We start from the raw sequence: 16,794 nt of genomic DNA, 5'->3' as shown, positions 1-16,794 counted from the left end.
GTTCGAGGCTCGATTCCCCAGGACCCACATCAGCCAGATGCACAAGGGGGCGCACGCGTCTGGAGTTCGTTTGCAGTGGCTGGAGGCCCTAATGCACCCATTCTCTCTCTCTATCTCAGTCTCTTTCTGTCTGTCTGTCGCTTTAAAATAAATAAAAAAATTTTAAAAAATGTACTTATCTTGCAAGAGAGAGAGGCAGATAGAAAATAAAAACACCAGAGCCTCTAGCCCCCACAAACCAACTCCAAACATGTGTCACCTCGTGCATCTGGCTTATGTAGGTACTAGGGAACCAAAACTCTGTCCTTAGTTTCACAAGAAAAGACTTTAACCACTAAGCCATCTCTCTTGCCCTCCAGCCCTCAATGATATTTTAATAATTTAAGTCTTTGTGTTCTGCAGAGGGCAAGTGAGGTGGCAGGAAGAGAGAGGGGAGACCACTAGTACAATTAATTTTGTACTTTTTCCTTGCTTTATTTATTAAAAAAAACCCTATTTTTTTCAATTAAATTTCATCTCAATATTAGACAAATAAGCTAAAATCAGAGATGAAATCTGAACTTGATGCACTAGTTATCTTAATCTACCCATATATGTGTTATGTGAAAAAAGGGGGGTAGTATACAACTTAAGTAAGTAAACAATCTCAGTCAACTCATGACAAGTGTACTTCAGTGCCTAGAAGTACCAAATAAAGCATCTCAAAGCACAGTAAGCCCACATCAAGAAGAATCAGGTCCCAACTACACATGCCAAATGGCTGTCCTCAACTGTATGTTTGAAAAACAAAACAAAACAAAAACTTTCCTTTGGGAGATATGCAAAAAGAAACTTCTGATGCTACTGTAGTAAGGTCAGCCACTAGTTTTGTATGTGTCTACATACTTTTTTTGGTTTCTTATCTGAGTAACTGCTTCAGAGAGCTACACAGTGAGCAGCATACCATACACAATCTCAATGGCTGTATCCACAGAAATTCAATTAATTCTAGGGTAAAGTTTAGATTGTTACATGAACCTTTCTTTGGTACCGAGAACAGCAGATGATGATTTGCAGACAACTGGTGTCACTACTTTCTTCTACTACATAAAAATAAATGTCTCTTTCCTTTTTCTCTAGCTGAGTATCAAGAAAATGCAACTGACTAGGAGGGGTGGAGTGGATAACGATTCAGATAAGGTGTTTTCATGTCCTTTAATTCTTTTGCTAAATGAAAATGCCCAAAATAAGTGAATATGATCATCAATGTATGTGCACTTGTCAATCAGAATATCCACAGCAGAGTAGGCAAAAGTGTTGCTTTCTAGCAAGTAATACGTATTTGTATACATAGATAAAATGGAAAAAACACAGATATGAGTGAACAATTTTTATTGAAACCCTCAAAGATTAAAGAGGACCAAATGGTGAGTTTGGGTACCATAACAAAAAAAAAAAAAAAAAAAAATCTCACCTAACTGTACCATCATTCACAGGAATGAACAAACCCAAACACGACAAAATTCAAATTCTCATGTAACTGCTACAAGTGAAGGTAAATGAACTAATCATTTTATCATAACCCTCTTTTAATCATAGGAAAAAGGGAATTTACATGGCATAACAAAAGATATGCAAAACTTAATGAAAACACATTTCTCTTAAATCTCTCAAACTTACTTTTAAAGGATGCAAAATGCATTTGATATGATTAAATGACTTAAGCTGATTCATTTTATTATTGCAAACTTTTAACATCAGCTTAGCCCCTCATGCATGGTACTCAAAAATAAGAGTTTCTGAATTAGATCACTTATGTTAAAACTAGGAATTAAGTACTACTAAAACGGGTGAGTTTTTTAAAGGAATTTTCAAGTACCAATATGTATAGTGAAACAATACTAATTTTGGTTACATTTTCCCCCTTACTGATAAATATAAAAAGTATAATACCTTTCAAAATAAAAATACCCACATAAGATTAACTTTAATAATAATCATTCGAATGAGAAATTGGAAAACCATTAAGAATGAAATTTACGGGCCAATATCTTAACTTCAGATTATTCAAACATTTGATTATGTACCTATCTTCTTTTGTAAAGCCCAATACTCCCCTTTGGTCCTCACAATTAAGAAACATTCAGTTGGCTGTGCTCGTGAGACAACCTGTAATAAATTCATTTTAGAGGAGTAATATCTTGCAATACATTGCCTGACCAAGAAGGAAGAGAAAGTTGGTACTTTGGAAAAAAACTTAAATGAGAAAAACACACATTACCAAGTGAAAAGCCTTTTTCTTCTAAAGGAATGCTGCACCCATTTCCTTAAGATTAGAAATCCAGGTTAAAGGCACTGGGATGTACTCCTCACCATGAATAGACTCTCAACTACATGGGACCTATCTGAGTCTACTGCAGTCAGCCCACTGCTCATGAGTGTTTCCAGATTTCTTACATAAAAACTAATGTCAATTTAACAAGTTTGAATTCATTTATAATATAACTAGTTTTATAAAAATATCCAGAGTTGCTAATAAAGCACCAAGAAAAGAGAACCTCAGGGGAGGACTCAGCTCCTTCCAACAAGGTCACCCTTTACAGTTGTCTCCAGCAGGACCTCCAGAATGACAACAGTAATCTCTGAATGTCCTACCTATACAATCTTAGGGATGTAGAACATAGCTATGTTGACTATACTCAAATGCCAATTTTCATTTATAAAGAGTTAAGAGATATAAGTTTTCATGGCTTAGTCTCAAAAAGGTAAAATAGGTGCAATTTTCCTTTAAGAAAGTTTTTATTCTGTAATATACCATTAATATTTAGATGTTCCCTTCAGTAAACATTGATATAACTACATTGGGACTACCAAAGAATTGTGGAGTAGCTATGGTTATCTGCAAATACTGTGTTCTAATAAAAAAACACAGTATTTGTTGTACATTTTAAGAAAATATTGTACAAAAAATTATATAAACCAAAGTCTCAAAGAAATATCTGTCACTAGGTTTTTGAGTTGAAATGACCAAACACCATAGCAAATGAAAAGATTTCTAAACATGATGTAAACATAAACAGTAATGCAAAACATCAAGGTATTCAAATCTACTGTATTGCTATTTTCACCCTTAACATATCATTCTACATAGCTTTCTCCTTTTGGAACAGTATATAAGGGGCAGGGCATTGTTTTCATAACCTTATGCCATCAAATCAGTTAATACAGATGCATGACACATTCAATTATACAAAATCAATTTGTTTCAAAATACAAAATTAATGTTGATATGTAATTAATGAAAAAAATAAGATGTTAAAAAGATAACTATAAGAATACCCAGGTATATGCTGTATTCCCACTTATATAGATCTGATCAATAAAACATCAACACATTCACTTAGATACTGATTTAATTCATGGATCAAGGCCATATTTTCAAAGTATTTTAAGGATGCCAGGACACTGCAAAAGCTGGAGAAGAGAGTTGAGGAACAGTATATGCTTGCTAAACAAGAACTATGTTTATTTAGCTAGTGAATACCTAGAATAATAAAATTTTTACTTCATGATAGCAATCAGGCTCGCAAACACCCAGAAATAGGAATTAAGGGTTTTAAATGTAGTTATAAAGGTCATAAAAAGTCTGATTAGACTGAGGTACATTTACTCAAAATTTTGAGGTTCATTAAGTGGTAGAAACAAAATAACTCCTCAGACAAATGCACATTTCTCAGTATACATATAACTGGGGAAAGGAGGGGAGAACAATGTGCATTAACTGGTGAAATCCACCAAGCTGCATATCAATATTCTGTTACACCAAACAGTTTGAAGACAAGGGAGATGTTCTAATATTATTTCAGATTATGTTTCATTTGGCTAAAATAGAGCTTAAGGTTGCTTTGCCATATTAAAAGTTTACTACAGTATTTTTTCACATAAACATTTAGACTTGAACTCCAGGACTAAATATGGCATGATTATTTTGCTTTTAATCTTGTCAAGTAGCTAAAAATTGATAATTTAAAAACTACAACAAAGAAAAAGTTGAAGCAGTGTGACTCTTACATCATTGAACCACTTCTAATGGTTAACTGTTAGTATTTAACAAATTCCAAGTTAATGAATCCTTGCATTCATTCAGTCTTCTGTGCCTTAGCTAGGATGCATAATTACGAAAGACAGCAGATACTGGTAAAAGCTTCAGGACAAAAGTGCTTGACAAAGTTACAGTTCTCAAGTGTGTTTGGTGAGAGTATAAGGGCAGATGCGCTGATGAAAACCATTACAAGAAGAGTCAATTTTGTGTTAAAGTGTTCAAAGATGTCACCTTAAGCAGAAAAAAAGCTTTAATAACGTCTTCTTTGACTTATTAGGCATTTCCAGAGTCTACATCATTAGTGTTGTCATTTGAACAAGACATCTTCATACTGTGGTTACTGTTTGTTCCTATTTCTTTCCTGGAAGAAAAACATAAATATAGTATTATGGTAAAATACTATCATTTAAAAATTTTAACTACAGAGACATATAATTAAACCATCTACTTACAAGACTCTTCAAATACTAATTCAAATAATCAGTTAAAAACAATTTACTGGGGCTGGGGAGACAGTTCAGTGACTGAAGACATTTGCTTGCAAAGGCTTCTGACCCAAAATTCAATTCCCCCAAAAACCCACATAAAGCCAGAGACACAAGTGGCACACATGTTTGGATTATTATTATTATTTTTTTTTTGCAGTGCTAAGAGACCCTGGTTTTCCCGCTTATTCTCTCACTCAAATAAATAACAAACAATTAACGATTATTTTTACATAAATGGGATAATTACCCCAAAACACTGTATAAAGAAACCAAACACCAAGGGCTATTTCAAAGACACTCAAAGAGTCATGTCCTCTCTAAATACTTATTATCCTAAGAGAGTCAAGATGAGAATATTTCAATGTCAAGTACTTCCAATAAAATTTTAATGACAATTTTCTTACATGTTACGATTGGATTTTGATCATAATGCTCTATTCCTTCCTCATCTCCCTCCCTTGTCACAACTGTTCCACTGAGCCCATTCTTTCTGAGTAGTCTTCCTTCTACTCAATGTCTTGTTCCCCTTCTCCATCCAAAACAGAGTGTCAATGAATATTATGTAGTACTGGTAATGATAGTAGCTGTGAGATCATTACTACAACAGCCATATCATATCTAGCAGACAGTATCTCACAAGACTGCTCCCCATCCTCTGCTTCTTACATTCTTTCTGACCTCGTTTTAAAAAATGTAATGTTTCATGAGCTTTCGAGGAAGTGAGATGTCTCATTTAGCGCTGAGAACTCCAGTAAATTTTTGATAGTGAAGTATAGCAACTTAAAAGCCATTTGAGGGCTGGAAAAAATGGCTTATAGGTGCTTGCCTGCAAAGCCAAAGGACCCAGGTTCAATTCCCCAGGACCTACATAAGCCAGATGCACAAGATGGCACGTGTGTCTGGAGTTCATTGGCAGTGGCTGAAGGCCTCAGCACACCCATTCTGACCGACTTTATCTGCTTTTGTCTTGTTCTTAAATAATTTATTTTAAAAAGCTATTTGGCCAAGTTTCACTAAAGATACATTAAATTAAGATTTCAATATTAATTTTGAAATGATTTTTAAATTTTTCCATTTCTATTCTCAAATTGAGCATATGTTTTTACATCAAGAAGTGTGAATACAGAGCAAGGAAAAGGTCTCAGTAGCTAAAGGCACCTGCTTGCAAAGTCTGCTGGCCTGGGTTCAATTACTCAGCACCCACATAAAGTTGCTTGTAGGCCAGACTTGATACCTGTGGCAAAAAGAAGGTGGACCACAGTCAACTCCTCTGATCTCTACACGTGCACCCATACAAATATGCACCAATAATTTTATAAAAAAATAAAATAGTGGGGCTGGAAAGATGGCTTAGCAGTTAAAGCAGCTGCCTGCAAAGCAAAAGGACTTCATTTCTATTCCCCAGGACCCATGTAAGCCAGATACACAAGGTGGTACCTGCATCTGGAGTTCATTTGCAGTAGCTGGAAGCCCTGGGGTGTGTGTGTGCTTCTGCGCGCACAATCTCTGCCTCTTTCCCTCTCTCAAATAAATAAAAATGAAAAACTGACAAAAAACACTTGAAGGAGCCAGGGGCACACCTTTAATCCCAGCACTCAGGAGACAGAGGTAGGAGGATTGCCATGAGTTCGAGGCCACCCTGAGACTACACAGTGAGAGTGGGACTCTACCTCAAAAAACCAAAAACCTTGAAAAAATAAAATAGTATTAACAGGCCAAAAAAAATTTTCCCATGGGCTTATTGGCTTTTCAGGAAGAAGACAAGAGAAAGGAGAGGGGGAGGCAAAGCAACTATTTAAAGATAAGTTGTTAGACAAAAGGAATTAATGTAAAGAAGAGCATGAGTTATAACATGAGGCTCATGTTGGTTAAATGAAAGTTGGAAAGTTTGAGGAGGTGGCTCAGTGGGTAAAGCACTCAAGGTGGAATACCGGAGTTCAATCCAGACTCCCTAAAAGCTAGAAGTCTTGTAATTCCAGCATGCTCACTGACAGCAAGATGAGAAGTGGAGAAAGGAAACTTTCTTAGAAGCCAAGGTAGACAGGCTAGAACCAACACAAGGGTCATACTCTAACATCATAGCACATGTGTCACGGCACATGTATGTGTGTGTGTGTGCGCACGTGCACACACACACACTTAATAAAATAAAAATTAAGTTGGAGATAACATTTTAGTTTGAACTGTAACCAAGTGTACTCTTTTATGGAATCACTAAAATACTGAGATTATATATGTAACACATCTCTATATAATGTATAAACTTCCAACTCAATGGACAGGAAACCATTAGTAAAGAAAACTCCACTGTTAAAATTGATGAGAAGAGACTGCACATCATTAATCCAAGACTTGGAGAAGACTAAAAGATCTTAGAATAGAAACCACTTAAGTCACAATAAATTAAGGCTCATCCGTGAAAATTTAAAAACCCACAATATGATTTATAAGAAATGCATCTAAAACACAAGGATGTAAAGTTCACAGGGACACATGACAACATACAATGCAGGAAGATTCACTAAGTTTCTAATGACAGACAAAACAGTCAATGATCACAGGCAGAAGCAAGCTATAGACAAAAATGATCACAGTACACTAAAGAAAAGCTTTAACAATATTAAGCTAATACAACTTTACATCAAACACTGTCAGAATTATAAGAAGCTAGTATATTCCAAAGAAACTAACATGCTTTTAGTAATACTAAAGCAGACTAGTAAATTAAGGATAAATACAGAAAGCTGAGACAAGTAATTAGCATGTATATTCTACCCACGTCACAATGAACCCAAGAGTGACTTATATCACAGAATAGAAATAATGGAGGATCAGGTTGGAGAGATGGCTTAGTGGTTAAGCGCTTGCCTGTGAAGCCTAAGGAACCCGGTTCGAGGCTCGATTATCCAGAACCCACGTAAGCCAGATGTCCAAGGGGGTGCACACGTCTGGAGCTCGTTTGCAGTGGCCGGAGGCCCTGGCACACCCATTTTCTCACTCTTTCTCTCTCTTTCTCTCTCTGTCTGTCTGTCGCTCTCAAATAAATAAAGATAAACAAAAGAAATTTTAAAAAAGAAATAATGGAGGATCAATTTTATACAGACTATTTTCTAACATTTACTTTAAAAACAGAACAGGTAAAAACACAAATCATACCATAAAAGTCTCACCTCTCTGTAAGTCTTCAAAAAAGCACATACCTTTAGCCCCAACACTTGGGAGGCAGAGGTAGGAGGATCACAATGAGTTTGATGTCACCCTGAGACTACATAGGTCAGCCTGGACTAGGGTGAAACCCTACCTTGCAAAAAGAAAGAAAAGAAAAAAGAAAATTGGAAAACTTTTCTATTAGCATACTAAAAGTATTCAGGACAGGCCCTCAAAAACAAAAATTTACATGTGAATTGGAAGGAGCTAAAATGCAATGAGCTCATTACCCAACTAAACATAGCATCAAGAAATGATGAACTCAAGGGCGTGGTGGCACACACCTTTAATCTCAGCACTTGGAGGCAGATATAGGAGGATCACCATGTTGACTTCCAGGCCACCCTGAGACTACATAATGAATTGCAGGTCAGCCTGGACTAGAGAGACCCTACCTCAAAAAACCAAAAAGAGGAAAAAAAAAAAAAAAAAAAGGAAATGAACAATAAGACCTCTCAAAGTCAGAGGAATGAACTAAGACACACTCAGAAAAAGAAACAAAAAAATAAATTGAGAAAGGGAGAGAACCAAAACTAAGAGTTAGTTTTTTTTCTTGTTTAGAATACCTATGATCCAAAATGAAAGGAAGACAGTTCTAGTGGTACAGCACCTAGAATCTCAGCAACTACCAGACTAGGATACATGTAAGACCCAGTCTCAAAAAATAAAAATAAAAGGCATAAATAAAATAATGAAAATACTATTAATGTCGTAAGTTTAAAAAGTTATGGCAAAACAGGCAGCTTTTTAAAGGCAGAGCAAATAAGAACCACCTGTATTTCAGTAAAATTTTGAAAACAAGGCCAGTAAGATTTACCATTGGTCGGACAAGGTAGTATCTGCACATCTTTAATCCCAACAGAAGTAAGAGGATCGCTGGGAGCTTGAGTTCAGACTGGGACTACAGAGTGAGTTCCAGGTAAAGTTTGGGCTATAGTGAGACCCTATCTTGAGGGGAAAAAAAAAAAGTGACTTCCTGATAGTTGACACTGGTACATGAGGGGCAAGAAAGAAATTACCATGGATATAAAACATCTGGGGCAAGCAAAGAGATAAGAGTTGTATTAAAGATTTTGAAAGGAATAAATGAAGACATTAAATATAGACTAGGACAGATGATCCTGAGGAAAAGAAGGATGGACCAGGATGGGGACACAACATAAATTTGAACTTGTCATGATGCACACATAGTAAATGTCCATCAAGAGTACTCACAGCCTCCAGATGAATTACAGGTCAGCCTGGACTAGAAACCCTACAATGAAAACCCACATTTATTCTACCAGGAGGTAGGACTGTCTTACAATGATCAATATATTAAGTACATAATCAAGTACAGTGAGATATTTGTAGGCTGTTGGCTGAAGACCAGTAGAAATGAGTGTAATAAATGATGAGCTGAAAGTGCTATCACTAACTTCTGTTAGAAAACGAGGAATGTGTTAGTGACAAATGCATGTGCTGTAGAGAGCCAACAGAAATGAACGAAACCCACTTAGGGAAGGACTAATCCTCCTAGTGATAATCCACAAAAGGGTCCTAGATAGACTCGGATACAAAGCAATCCAAAGTGATTCAGAAAATTTATTTTTTACTTTAAGTGGTTCATACTCCAAAGAATGGTTACAGAATTCCTTCCCTCCCACTGTTTTCCATCAATAGCAAACACTATGCTTCCTTCAGGACATACTAAGATTTGTGGGCTACCTCGACTAAGACACTCCCACCCCGCAAAAAAGTTAAATATACTCTTTCCCCATCTAAAACTAAGTAAATATGCTGGAAACCAATAAGGCTCCCAGCACCAGAACTTAGCCTACAGAGGTAACTCATAAGCAATTTACTAATTCAACCTTTTAAAATTAATTTTTGGGGGGTATGAATGTATGTGGATGTCAAAGGACCTTAGGTGGTGTTCAATTGCTATCCACATGTTTTAAGACAGGGTGTCCCACTGGCCTGGAACTCACCAAGTAAACTAGACTGAATGACCAATGAGCTCCAGGGATCCACCTGTCTCCACATCCTCAGACCTGAGATTACAAGTATGTACTACCACATCAAAAATTTTTTATGTGGGTCTGGTGTCTGAACTCAGGTCTTCATGTTTGCAAGGCAAGCACTTTACCAACTGCTCCATCTCCACAGTCCTGACTATCTTTTCACCACTGATGTGAATATGTGACATAGGCTTCTTGCCCAGGCCTGCCATGTCTTCCCCATCATAATGAACACTTCCCCTCAAAACTGTAAGTCAAAAATAAATCTTTACTTTCCTAAGCTGCTTCTGGTTGGGCATTTTATCATATCAACAAAAAAGTGAATGATACAGTAATATAAAGGTTCTGTTTTATTGAGGGAGGTGCACACCTGGGAAGATGGTGCAGTAGTAAGAACATTTGCCATGCAAGTATGAGAACCTAACTTCATCACCAGCACCCACATAAAATGCTATGCAAGATCACACATACCTGTAAAGCCTAATGCTGAGAAGGGAAGACAGACAGGATCACTGGGGCTCCCAGTGATCAGCAATCTAACTGACATGAAGGGAACTCTAGGTTTCAGTGAGAGAGTCTGCCTCAGGGAAATTAGACAAAAATGCAAAAGAGGTGGATACTCAATTGTCTTCCTCTGGCCACTCCCAAGTATGCACATGGAGCACACACATTTGAATACACTAAAGCATACACCACACATATGCAAATCACTTGTCATAATTGAGTAGAAATGCCTTGTTTTATTTTGAAAATGTGTCATCCATTCCCTGACATGCTGAAGGTTCATGAGAATGTAAGCCAAAATAAACCCTGTCCTCCCATCAGCTGCTTTTGGTTAGGTGTTTTACAGGCAGGTTAAATACAAGATGTGTCCTAGTAAAATTATCCAAGTCAATCATCAAAAAGATTTGGCACTTGTTAACTGCGATACTTTAAACCAAGCAAATTGTATTCTAAATATTTATATTTAACAGACCATAGATTAGTGCTACTCTCAACTTTGTTCAGAGAAAATCATCTTTTTGCATCAGGTAGAGATAGATTACTGAGCAAATGCTAAACTAAAAGTGCTCAGTCCTAAATGAGACATTTATGTCACCACTTCCAAGAGTCAGGAAATATCATGGAAGGGGGGTAGAAAGAATGTTAAGACCTGCAAGGATGAGGAGGAGTACGTATCTTCTGGATATGACTTGACCCTTACACTAAAGACAGCTATAGTTACCACAAGACAACATTCAATCACGGCTGGTAAAGGGACTCCTGAGACCAGACCTTTTACCCTTTCCTAAGGAGTTATGGGCAGTTAATGGCTGCTGAAGGAGGTAGAGACATTTTCTACAGTGGTGTAGCCACTGGTAAGCTGCCCATGCTCTGGTAAATAACCCCTCACCCACCTTTATGGAAACAACCCTCATTAAACTCAACCAGTGTCTTGTCTCTCTCTCTCTCTCTCAAAAAAACAAAGACATCAAAACAGAACATGGACACATGGAGTAGTTGGGAATAGAAAGGGGTCAAGAGAAGGGAATGGGGGGTGATTATGATTAAAATGCATTGTGTGTGTGTGTGTGTGTGTGTGTGTGTGTGTGTGTGTATGTATATATATCTCCAAGCACAGAAATCCAAAATTCTATTTGGGGTGTTAGATTTTGGACTTTACCAAAAAGTGAAAATAATTACATTATATTTTTTGGTTGTTTATTTTTGAGGCAAAGTCTCACACTAGTCTTGGCTGTCCTGGAACTCACTCTGAAGTCCAAGCTGGAAATTACACTATTTTATTTCAGACTATTTTACACACTGAAAAATGTGTACTTTTTCTTCCATTCTTGTTATTTCAAATGAAAGAAAAAGCATAACAATATGCAGCTGATCAAATATGTAAGATCCTAGAGTTGAATTTCTTTCAGTAAATTCACATTTTCTGCTAGCAGGCAGCAAGTCAATTTCACTTTGAAATTGGAGAGTAATATATTAGTACAGTTTGGTGAGGAATTTCTGCAACTCAAGAAGGTTAATGCAGCACCTAATAAAGGATTATCTCCTAGTTACAGACTACTAAATTAGCAGATTTTCATGCATGCAATGCTACTGTAGTAGCAAACTGGAAAAGCAGCAGTAGAATAAAGCTGGACTAACTTTTGCGAAATTAAGACATGTAACCTAGAACCTTGCCACAGCCACAGATAGTCTTGAACTTCTGATCCTCCTGCTTCCACCTTCAAGAAGCTGGAATTACAAGTGTGCACCACCATGCTATTTTATGTTCCAGGGCTTCCTGCCTGCTATGAAAGTACTCTACCAACAGAGTTTCATTCCCAGCCCCCAGCTTGTTCCGATGATGATGCAAGACTCCTGTGGCAAACAACAGACTGCAGCTGAAGGCAGAAAAATAGGCTCTTTCCAACAAGCCTTGAGGACCTAAAGTCTGACAACAATTACCTGAGTTTGAAAGCAGACCTTTACCAATTAAGTCTTAAGAAAAGACTCAGGCCTATAACACTATGACTACCACACCTTGTAAGAGACCTTGGAGCTTTGAGATCAGCCACGCTTGAACCCTAATTTCTAACATAAAGAAACTATACAAAGGCTGTTTTAAGCCGGGCATGGTGGCACACACCTTTAATCCCAGCACTTGGGAGGCACAAGTAGAACTGCCTTGAGTTCAAAGCCACCCTGAGACTACACAGTGAATTCCAGGACAGCCTGGGCTAGAGGAAAACCCTTCCTTGGGGGAAAAAAAAAAGTGTGTTTTAAGCCACTGGGTTTTGTGCTGTTAGGCAACTAATACAGAACAAGCCCTATCATTAGCAAAACCTTGAAACATGAGATTTTACCATAAATTCAGAACTGTAAGAGAAAGGACCATCCACACCCTTCCTGAACTTTATCAGCCTTACTGTAACAGAGGAAAGATCTCTAACAATGAAAAAAAGTATGCACCACTCCAAGATCAGGTAATACTGGCAATGGCTGAGTTCTTCTTTCAAACTTCATTTTACTTAAATATAAGAAAATGGGGTGTTCAATTTCAAGAATGTGTCCACATACAAGAATGAAGTCCTACACAAATACTAAATAGCATGAATATCTTCTGTAATTTCAAATTTCATCAAAATGTCTCTCTGAAAAAGAGGACCTGATATTCTAAATTTTATATAGGCCGACTTGATATGCCAGGGTTGGCTTCTCCATAGGAAATTTGTTGCCTAGAAAAGCAAACTGCAAGACTCTCACTGCCAAAATAATCGGTGTGTGTGTGTGGGGGGGGGACAGGAAATTAAAAAAAAAATCCAATAATGACGAAAGAGGGATTTACAAGCCTTCACCTATTATAAAGGGTTCAAATTAAAAGAAAAGAGAAGAAAGGAAAAGGAAAGGAAAAAGAAAGCTAGGTATGGTGGTACAAATCTGCAATTCAGGCACTTAGACTGAGGACTGAGCCAAGAGGTTCATAAGGTCAAAGACAGCCTGCGTATTACATGACAAGCTCCACAGTCAGCCCCTGTCTGGAAAAAAACCAAAGCATTCAATGAAGCTCAGTATTAGCATGCCTCATATGCAGGAAACCAGGCAGGGAGGGGACAGATAAAATGAAAGAAGCTACACTGACCACAGACCTAAAGTAAAATTTACAACTATGAAAACTTTTTTAAAAAATATTTTTATTTTGGAACAGAATAGAGGACCCAGATGTAAGCCCAAGTAGCTATAGCCACCTGATATTCGATAAAAATGCCCCAAAATACTCATTGGAGAAAAGACAGCCTCTTCAGCAAATGGTGTTGGGAAAACTGGATATATATCTGCAGAAGGATGAAAATAGATTCTTCTCTCTCGCCATGTACAAGAATTAAGTCCAAATGGATTAAAGACCTTAACATCAGACCTGAAACTCTGAAACTGCTAGAGGAAAAAGTTAGGGGAAACCCTCCAACATATTGGTCTTGGCAAAGACTTTCTGAATACAACCCCAATTGCTCAGGCAATAAAACCACAGATTAATCACTGGGACCTCATGAAAAAATCCTCTATCTGATAGAGGATTAATATCTAGGATATACAAAGAACTCAAAAAGTTAAATAATAAGGAATCAAACAAGCCAATCAAAAAATGGGCTATGGAGCTAAATAGAGCATTCTCAAAATAAGAAATACGAATGGCATATAAGCACCTAAAAAAATGTTCTACGTCACTAGTCATCAGGGAAATGCAGATTAAAACTACATTGAGATTCCATCTCAATCCTGTCAGATTGGCCACCATCATGAAAACAAATGATCATAAATGTTGGCGGGTATGTGGAAAAAGAGGAACCCTTCTACACTGTTGGTGGGAATGCAATCTGGTCCAGCCATTGTGGAAATCAGTGTGGAGGTTCCTAAAACAGCTAAAGATTGATCTACCATATGACCCAGCTATAGCACTCCTAGGCATATATCCGAAGGAATCATCTCATTGCCTTAGAAGTATGTGCTGAACCATGTTTATTGCTGCTCAATTTACAATAGCTGGGAAATGGAACCAGCCTAGATGTCCATCAACTGATGAGTGGATAATGAAGATGTGGCACATTTATACAACGGAGTTCTACTCAGCGGTAAAGAAAAATGAAGTTATGAAATTTGCAGAAAAATGGATGGACCTGGAAAGTATTATACTAAGTCAGGTAACCCAGGCCCAGAAAGCCAAACGCCACATGTTCTCTCTCATAGGTGGATCCTAGCTACAGATGACTGGGCTTCTGCATGAGAATGAAAAGACTTAGTAGCAGAAGCCATTAAGTTAAAAAGGAGACATAAAGGGAAGAGAGAGGAAGGGAGGAGAGTACTTAATAGGTTGATATTGTATATATGTAAGTACAATGATTGTTATGGGGAGGTAATATGATGGAGAACAGAATTTCAAAGGAGAAAGTGGGGGGGGAGGGAGGGAATTAACATGGGATTTTTTTTATAATTGTGGAAAATGCTAATTGGATTTACATGGGTGCTGGGGAATCAAACCTGGGTCTTGAGGCTTTGCAGGCAAGTGCCTTAACCACCAAGCAATCTCTCCAACCTAAAAACTTTTTTTTTTTTTTTTGGTTTGTCAAGGTAGGGTCTCACTCTATCCCAGGCTGACCTGAAATTCACTATGTAGTCTCAGAATGGCCTTGAACTCACAGCGATCCTCCTACCTCTGCCTCCCGAGTGCTGGGATTAAAGGCATGCATCACCATGCCCAGCTACCCAAAAACTTTTATGTAAGTATAAGAAAAGCCCTCCCAAACTTGGGGAAGGCAAAATTTCAAAGTTGATTTAGTATAAGCATTCTAAACTTATTCAAAAAGGTTCTTTCTATCTGTGTCCTCTACTAGAGGACAGGACAGACTCTGGATCACTGACACAGTATTGTGGCTACTGTAGGAGAATCTTTATTCTTTGGAAATATACACTATAGTGGTTTGGAGGAGGGAGCCAAACTATGACACACATGAAACTTACCCTCAGGATTCCAACAAACAGAAAGGGAATGAGGAGAGTCTGTTACAGAATAAAAGCTATGCACATTCTCCAAACTATATCCCCAAGTAAACTTAAAATTACTTACAAATAAGAAAATGGAAGGTGGAGATAGGAGGATTGCTGTGCATTTGAGGCCAGCCTGAGATTGCATAGTGAATTCCAGGTCAGTCTGGGCTACAGCAAGTCCCTACCTCGAGAGAAAAAATAGAGAGGCTGGAGAGATTGCTTAGCAGTTAGGTGCTTGCCTGTGAAGCCTAAGGACCCTGGTTCAAGGTTCGATTCCCTAGGACCCACGTTAGCCAAATGCACAAGGTCGTGCATGCATCTGGAGTTTGTCTGCAGGCAATGGTGCACCCATTCTCTTTCTTTCTCTGCCTCTTTCTCTATCTGTCTGCCTCTCTCAAATAAATAAATAAAAATAAACAGAAAAGTTTTTTTTTTTTAAAAAAAAAGGTCCATCTACACTCTTGGCTGCTGTCCCAATGTTCTTGACTATTTTCCTACTAGTGATGATCACTTGAATTGGTCCCAGTATTGAGTTGTTCTCAATTGTATTCATAATAACATTCTTTTACATATTTGAGGAAGTATCAGAGGTGGTTAAAGAATGCATATATTCCTGTAACTATAAAATCCAGAAGACTGGGTATGGTGGCACATGCCTATAAATCCCAAAGCTTAGAAGGTGTAGGCTGGAGAACCAGGAATTCAAAACCATTCTTGGTTACAGAGCTCAAGGCTAAGCTATATAAGACCTTTTAAAAAAGTCTTTTAAAGATACATAAAACCTACCTGGAAAGAAAATATGAAAGGCATCCCAATTGCTTAAGAGGGCTTGAACACTTGATACTTTTTAAGTATTTTTAATTTAGTTTTATTTATTTGAGAGAGAGAGAGAATGGGCACGCCAGGGCACACAAAAGTACTCCATACACAGATGCCACCATGTGCATCTGGCTTATCTGGGACCTAGAGAATTGAACCTGGGTCCTTAAGCATCACAGCCAAGTGCCTTAACCACTAAACCATCTCTCTAGCCCAGAACACTTTGCACTTAATTTTGACAAATGAATAGATGCAATATATTTTCTGTCTGTATTCTTGAATGTACTTACCTAATATTGTTGCTACTATTTTTGAAACAGGGTTTCATTATGTATTCCTGCCTTCTAAATGCTGGCATTATAAGCAAGCACTACCATTTCTGGCCTTAACTTTATTTTAACTTGCAGTTTAGCAACTTTTATGGGTGAACATGGCTACTGGCCTTGCTGCATCTGAGTAAACAGGGTGGAATGAGCCAAAATAGCAGCTTAGGAAAGATGAAGGGTAAAGGATTTATTGAGTCATTCCAGGCATCAACCAAAAAAAGACTTGGTCTTGGGTTATGTTTCTACAAATTCCAGCAAGACTATAGAACAGTCAGGGAAATATCTCCTACTCTGAGAACAAGATGTTCTTACTAGAATACTTTAGGTGAAGAAAATAGAAGTTGTTTGCAATG

The 16,794-nt window shown here is 37.6% G+C and overlaps 1 protein-coding gene across 4 annotated transcripts in view; it reads right to left on the bottom strand.

Annotated features, from left to right (window-relative positions):
- Positions 1 to 1,356: 1,356 nt before the first annotated feature.
- The window catches only part of Ythdf3 (YTH N6-methyladenosine RNA binding protein 3), a 43,306-nt gene continuing 27,868 nt past the window's right edge, over positions 1,357 to 16,794 (bottom strand). For 3 of the 4 annotated variants that reach the window (XM_045143085.1, XM_045143088.1, XM_045143087.1), the window contains 2 exons: positions 5,728 to 5,803; positions 1,357 to 4,442 (listed from right to left, as the gene is read on the bottom strand). In XM_045143085.1, the coding sequence (XP_044999020.1) occupies positions 5,759 to 5,803 (45 nt within the window). In that variant the 3' untranslated portion in view covers positions 1,357 to 4,442; positions 5,728 to 5,758. The remainder of the gene's footprint in view (positions 4,443 to 5,727; positions 5,804 to 16,794) is intronic. The other variant, XM_045143086.1, reaches the window with a different exon arrangement.

This window comes from Jaculus jaculus, chromosome 2 (assembly GCF_020740685.1).
Source record: "Jaculus jaculus isolate mJacJac1 chromosome 2, mJacJac1.mat.Y.cur, whole genome shotgun sequence".
Taxonomy (NCBI): Eukaryota; Metazoa; Chordata; class Mammalia; order Rodentia; family Dipodidae; genus Jaculus; species Jaculus jaculus.
This window is presented reverse-complemented; position numbering and strand designations above follow the sequence as displayed.